This window comes from Saccoglossus kowalevskii, chromosome 12 (assembly GCF_978046115.1).
Source record: "Saccoglossus kowalevskii chromosome 12, keSacKowa6.1, whole genome shotgun sequence".
NCBI lineage: Eukaryota > Metazoa > Hemichordata > Enteropneusta > Harrimaniidae > Saccoglossus > Saccoglossus kowalevskii.
Window position 1 is genome coordinate 20,435,414 of NC_140652.1, and position 7,757 is coordinate 20,443,170.

The 7,757-nt window shown below is 35.5% G+C and overlaps 1 protein-coding gene across 1 annotated transcript; it reads left to right on the top strand.

Annotated features, from left to right (window-relative positions):
- The first annotated feature begins 2,358 nt into the window (after positions 1-2,358).
- Positions 2,359-7,531, top strand: LOC102804560 (NXPE family member 1-like). The gene is made up of 4 exons (XM_085505952.1): positions 2,359-2,382; positions 5,030-5,721; positions 6,489-6,535; positions 6,699-7,531. Exons 1-4 carry the CDS (start codon positions 2,359-2,361, stop codon positions 7,529-7,531), a joined length of 1,596 nt encoding a protein of 531 aa, XP_085362078.1.
- Positions 7,532-7,757: the final 226 nt, after the last annotated feature.

The following is a 7,757-nucleotide window of genomic DNA, read 5'->3' on the forward strand; positions in this document are numbered from 1 at the left end:
AAATCTGTGATTGTGTATTTGACTATTGACCTGTTGTCTGATCAGCAACAATTATTTAGCGTAATATATGAGCACACGGGGCTAACATGTTACTACGTTACTGATACTACTTTGTTCCAAGGGTCTAAACTGTTTATTACATTTGGAAATGGCAAACTTGCGGTATCAATGCAGATTCCATGCGTAGTGGGCATGAACACGAAAGCGAACTTGGACCACAGGCCACCGAATATTACTTAAGTGGGATACAATCTTTATCAACAGGGTTATTTGATTTAATGACTATTGACATAAAACTCCCTACTTGACAAAAACTCGTTGTTTACATTGTTGATGATGTGTCGGTCGGTCTTCAGTTTTGTGATGGGATTTTTTTATACTATAGGTTGTAGGATTTAATCGACCTAGAAGAGCTGTGGTCCACGAATAGACTTGCGTAACAGAAACTTATGATGTTAAACGGTACCACAAATAAAAGTACTCTATTTACTCATAGCATATCATCGATACAATTACAAATTGATGGTATGTTTATTAAACTCCCACCAGAGCAAAAACGGAGGCAAACAGATTTATTCGTTCCTGGATTTGGTTTCCAATCCTGTACTCAATTCTCGTGGCAGTCATTTCCTTCCAGTCAAAAATATGTCTAGAGATTGCATATAGTTTCATACATTGCTTCAATGCGATCTGCCCAAAATACATACTGAGAATAAATATCACAGAATTAACAAGTCATTGAACTACACAGTACATTACATTTTACTGTATTCACATTGTAGATGCTGCTATATTTTGAGGACAGTAAGTTCACGTTTGAATTTTGTTTAGTTTGAGCATTGGTGCACAAGAACGGGGTGTTATTTCTTCTAAGATGAGGAACAATATTACCAAACAATACAGTATGGTACTCGTCTGTTACCTCAATTGAATCACAAAGCAAACATAGACGATTTGATTATTACACACCATAGTTTTTGTCACTTTACATAACCAATGAAAGAAAGAAACAGTGAAAAAAAAACATGCGCATATAGTTTGGAATGGCTGTGCCATTATAAACAGTTTTTTTAAATTTCATAACTAATATTTATATGTTTTATTTACACCAGGCACTCATACCTAATATGAGCATGTTTTACCTTACCTAGGCAGACTTTAATCCAACCCATTCTTGGTTAGTTTGATTTAGGCATATTTAAAAGTTTTGCCCAATATTTGGTACAACGCATTGCTATGTTTAAATAAAGTGGATACCCAATACTGAAAGATTTGGACACGTATGGCATGGCATATATTGAATTCTTTCTAAGTTATAAGTTACACGAAAACTCCAAACCTCATCAGATTAAAATCGGTCAACCTTGGTGTCAAATATTGTGTACATTCTACAGCAAAAATTATTGTGAGAACGTAACGGGCTAATGTATTGGTAGTCATTGACAATTATAACAGACATAACAATTACAACATCAAAATACTTGTGAAATAAAACTTAAAATTCAATTTTTCGTTTGTTTTAAAAGACAGCCACCTGCTTCAAATATTGGTGTTAGACATATTATTAGTTCCACGTGGCCAATATACATTCAGTGATTGAGTAGTTGCCGTAACCCAATTACTGTGTAATAGAAAATATAAACGTCACCAGCAAATCAAAGACACAATAATTCATATGTCATATTGCCCACAGTTATATTTGGTTTACCGACATCAATTATTGTAAAAGCAACATCAATCACGGATTTCCCTCTGGTGAGTTTTAATAAACATATTATGGATTCGTTATAGTTTTGAGAAAATATTGTACTTTTTCTACTTTTATTTGAGATAATATTTGGCGTCTCATCTATGGAAGACGGGTTTGTAAATATTATTACGTACAGTTCTACGTGGAAATCGGGCAATTATATTTGGGGGGATCTTCATTGTTTCCATTTCTTGGAGATAGAAGCCGGTGACTGACATTGATTGTCATTGCTGAAACGCATGCTGGAACACACGTAAAGATATGCGTGGTAGAGTGATGCGGTCTGTTAGTGAGTAATTTTGAGTTTAGCTAGCATCGGAAATCGGTGCCCTCACTGCCGCTTTATGCAAGAATCGCGCTTTGACCTGACCGGAAACATACAATTACACATCGAGTTCATTCGTTGCTAGGAAACACTTGGACTTTGCCTTACCTCGCAATAGATGAAGGTTGACGTGTTACGTGCTTTTACTAAATATGATGTCAGTTATTTGATTTTAAACAGACTGTAGGCAAACGGGACGCGCCAGCAAACAACTAGTTATGTAAGCATTGCTACAATATATATATATCAAAACAGCTGGTTGATATATTTCTTAGAAGAAACAATGGGACGTCGTGCCATACCAAAGGTAAGTTCACAATATGGCGTCGTTTATTCAGTTACAGGTGATGTTGTTGTTAAAACTGATAACTCCCACCGATTCAACGTTCATTTTCTAACATTTACGCTACCACGTATAACTAAGAGCGTGCGCATTTCTTTAGAAAATCAACTTAAAAAAACAACTATTGTTCAGACTGTCGGTGCCATATTTGTGATACATCAGGGACTTGGCATTTGCATCTGTCCAGGGACAGAAAAAATATGGCGGCGGAATATGTTTGATTGCATACAAGATTGGTTATGCCATTGCAATAGAGAAGGTCAGTTAACTTTTTGACACACACAAAACACTCTCTATCAACATGTTTGACAATCATCTCAAAGCTTGTCACCATTGTGGCGATCGACGTCACATTACTTTTATTGCGACTATTACTTGCATTTACTACTAAAACACTGATATCACCGCCGTCAGTGTGTGATAACACTATTAACATTATCACAAATGTGAATATCTTAAAATAGTCTACTCTACTATACACAGATAATAATCATCATTGCCAGTACACTGGTACTGGCAGCTGATTTATTTAATGTCGCCAGTGCACTATTTGCACGATAACGAATTCAGCATTGCTTGTCACGGATTCTCGTAAGATTATTGGTTTGTGCATCCAAATCTGTAATTGTGTGTTTGATCTGCATGCCTAACAATTACATACTGGAAACTTCAGATTAGCTGCAGTCGGTATAATCGACAACGGTACGTACAGTACTGTCATGTTTGAGAGAGCAAGCTGTTTAATAATGAATTGTATGGTCAGAACAACAGTGCATGTACACAAACTCTATGTACTGTGAATTGAATGTTATATTTTTGTTATATCAGATAATTTTTAATTTCTTTTAGATGATAGTGCCTTTCATGACCACTATTGGACTTGTTTGTATAGTTACGTGTGTAATGATACATGTAAGCCTATTTAATTTATTCCTTTTCTTTCTTTCATGCAAGTACTAGTAAGTTAAAGTTCACTGAGAATTTTACTGTGATGTGTGCGTTATCGTTCCCCGTAATCGACTATGTGCGTGATCTAATTGACATTAGATATAAGATATTATAATATATATAGGCTATCAATATAATTGTCCGCCATAGTTCGTCGTCTGTCAGTAGTTTTATAGTTCAACAGCGATTATCAAGGTTGTAGCCTTGTTTTGGCCATGCTGTCACTGACTTGTTAACAACACACGCCATGTCAAGAGATACGTGACTGTCAAGTTTATCTAAATATCCGCAATTTGACCAGGTGTGTAGCAAGACTTTAACCTGCTTATCTTATATCAACTCACGAAGGTCATAAATGTTATTCTATCCTAGTCAATCGAGTATTCCGTACAGATATACCATGTCGTCACAATATGCATCACAACGATTGGCAGTTGTAAGTTCCCAACCATTTCACCATACAAATCGAAGGTAAAGCAAAGTCACCCAGTTCACAATGTACCATGCAATTTCTATTTCAAATGGGAGACAATTAGATATACATTAAGGTTCAGACTGTTTTTACTCCGTTATAACAGCTATATCAACAGCCTGTATTCTTGTTTAATCGTTAGTTTTAAATGTGTTCTATATGTTTTTCCTATCTTCATCATGATTATTTATAATGTTCCTTCGAAAATGCATGTTCACATGCATAATATAGATTATCCTGACTTTAAGTCTCCATTCAAATGCAAACTTTGTACTACGCCTGTCTGTATTCAACATGTTACTGAATCTTAAATTGATGCATCCCTATTCATATATATGAACTGTATCGTTGAACTGCTGCATTCAACAACTTTACTTGCAAGGCTTAAATTTGAACTTCCCTTCGCATATGTGTTCTCTTTCTTTCAACTGCTGTATTTAATTTTTTCATTCGTGAAGCTCAAATTTATGCATTGTTTCATAGGCCCATAACATGTTTACCTTCTCAGTTTTCTGATTCATTGGTTTAGTTTTGACACCAACTGTTCAACAGCGTGTTTCTTGTCGAGCCCACACTCTAGTTCTTGTCACAAGTCATCAAACTCAGATGAACATATCCCTACTAATCGTGTGTATTTATTGGTCAATTAAAACAACGCTTTTTAGCATACATTCCGAATTTAGAGCACTTATTTGAAGGCCCATACTATTCTAGCACATCGATGTGTCTGCTATACTGTAATGTATATCATTGGCACGTTGCGTTGACAATCTCCCACCACGCCAAAACTTTTATTGTAAGTTACCGATACTTTCGCAGTGACACTGGTAACGAATGGACATTGACGGTAGACGCGGTAATTGTTGTGGCGAGTGTTGTTCTTTAAAATGGCACATTATAATGGCACATTGCGCCCCCAAACTTAAATTTCAGTGGATAAGTGTTTTTTTTAGAAGATTACCATTCAAGCGTTTGATAAAGCTAGTCAATAATGCAAGTTTACATATTTTTTTATATACTTCAAGCAGTAATTATACAAAACTATGTATAGTCCGTTTGTAATGTTACTGTGTAGCTGATGTTGTAATGTAAAACTTTTATATAATAATGTATATGTAATGTACTAATAATTTTTTTATAAAAATAATATATAACAGAAATGAACCCATTGTCTGTAATTCTCATTTGCAGCACATGTCGACCATGAAATTGAAAGCACTTTCAGCAAAAACAAATTTCCAAATATGGCGTTTCCCAGTAAACGATGCGAGCAACATAATGGCTTTAAAACGTCCTTCATGGAATATTACCTTGGGTGAGCTAGGAAGTATGGGAATGACTAGCGCTAAAAACTCTTTATTTCGCATCAGAGGAAAAATCTCAAATTTCCACTTTGCTGATCACATACACATTGTGATAGATGCCAAAGATGACAACGGAAGGCAACGCGTTCTTGGTGGTGATATATGGAAACCAAACATGTTCAATCCAAATCTCAAATCTAGTACAATTGGCAAGGTAGTTGACTATGACAACGGTACATACAGTATATACTTCTTCGCTGCATGGAGTGGGGAAGCGTTCATTGATATTCAGCTTGTTCATACTCGCGATGCTGCACTGTACATTGAGAACGTTTTCAGAAAAACAGAAAAAATGACGTGGCAAGGTGTATACAGCAGAGGTGGCTTACAGGAGACGAGTATGTGTCACCTGCGTCGTGAGGGGACGTGGACCAACCAATGTGAACACATGAGAAATCCACGTTTTGGTAGAACGCTTGTTTTGTGTGAGAAACCAGCGAGTCTAGCATGTGGGGATTTGCAATATTTTCAAAAACCAAATGTATTATTTGACAATAGGCAGCAAGACACGTTTAACAGGTATTTACATATAATATATCACGTTACGTAATGTGAAGATAAAATGCATGGTATACACCATACTACTTTTCAAATTGAGTGATTATGGAGGTCATATTTGAAGCAGTACAGTCCGTGACATCATGTGACCACCAATCAAGTTATGCTATCAATGTATGTGATAAATCAACTAAAAAATGTTAATTGTTAGCAAATATAACTTTATTATTTAACCTTTATTATTAAATCTATTTAAAAATCTTGCTTCCCACCATGGGATGTCACATTATTCACTCAACTAGTTACCATTTTCTTCTTCGGCATACTTAACAATGGTACCACTGTCACACAATACTCTAAGATGAATTCTTGCCTCTTGTCTTGTGTAAACCTAAGGCTCAAAGTATTCCGATAATTGCGATAACAATTTGGACTACGGATGTTATATTGCACGTTACATATGTGAAGCAGGATCTGCTCAATCATTTTAAGAACCCTAATGTTTTGTTAGTGTGATTTATATGTCAGTCATTTGTTTTGAGTTATTCGGCTGTCAATCATTGATAGTGAAAATGAAATCGGATTTTGTTGGCACATTCATCCGTATGGGTATTTAAAAGCCGAACCAAAACGATTTGACTAGAGGGGTGGATGAATTGTTCTATTATATTCTTAACTTATATTTATCATAAAAAAGGACAATTGGGTTTATCAATTGTAACCTCACAAATGTTGCTTCTTCCAACTTTCAGCTGATTTTTAATTTAAACTAACAATTTAATCAACAGCTCATATCAGAAGATTAACGGCAACCCAAGTAAATTGATCATACATGGTGAGTAGTTTTGATTATTATGCATCTCTTGCATGAGACAAATGTTGCGCATAGCTGACGTTCTGATGCTCAAATCATTTATGTAGCTTTTCGTGTGTTTGTCTTTTTGTTTTGTTTTCTGCAAAAATGTACATGCTCACAATAGTGTACACTTTATTAACAGACTCATCGTTCGGACTACAATCTTTATTAAATAGCATTCCAATTTGCAGTGATGGACTACATATGGATGAACTCAAACCTACTGGTTTCTGGAACAACAACACCTGGCATTCTTTGGTTTGTCAAACTACTCGTTTTAACAGACAGTCCAGTAGAATGTGTTTGAATGAATATAGTGAGTTATATTTTCTTGGTGACTCAACATCAAGGCAGTGGTTTATAGAGTTATATCAATTACTTGGTGTTCCAAGTGATAATGTCACGTGGGATGAACATTATAAAAATACTCCGAAAAAAATCCGAAAATTCCTTTACAAGAAGACGCGGGGAAAAGCTGTCATCGACGGTATGACTCTGTTCTTTTTATTCCACCCGTTGGCCTCAACTAAACAAAAGTTATCCCTAGAACATTTTCCATTAGAATACGAGATTTTGGAAAATATTAAAACGTGTGACACTGTAATAGTACTTGGCACATGGGCTCATTACATACGTTGGACTGTGACTGCATTTGATGAAAGACTGCGATATATTAAACAACACTTGTATGAATATAAAAAGAGATGTCCAGGTTCAAAGATTATTATTCGTGGTTCGCATGCGCGGGAACATGATGGATGGGAAAAGAACCTTGGCAATAGCGATTTGTTGTTGAGAGGCGTCAATGATATATTGAAGAATGTCTTTAAAGCCGAGTTGTGGTTGACATTTATTGATGTTTGGGAACTTAACTATTCCGCTTTTGCGAAGCAGACTGTACATATGCCTGAACACGTGGTAAAAGAAGAGATAAATCTTCTACTCTCAAATGTATGCCCCGAGAAGTATTATTAACATTGATTGAATGTAATATTTGTTTATGTCAATCGCTTTGAGATTGACAACAATTAAATTATAGTACATAGCAGGATGACAAGTTTAATATGAAAAATAAATATTCTGTAATTTCATATTGATCATTCTTCATAGCCTAAGACCTGTCACAGACTGCGGCTTTGTTAAGCAATTATCATTGACAACGCATATATTATGTGGCTCATTTAAGCCAAATCATATAATT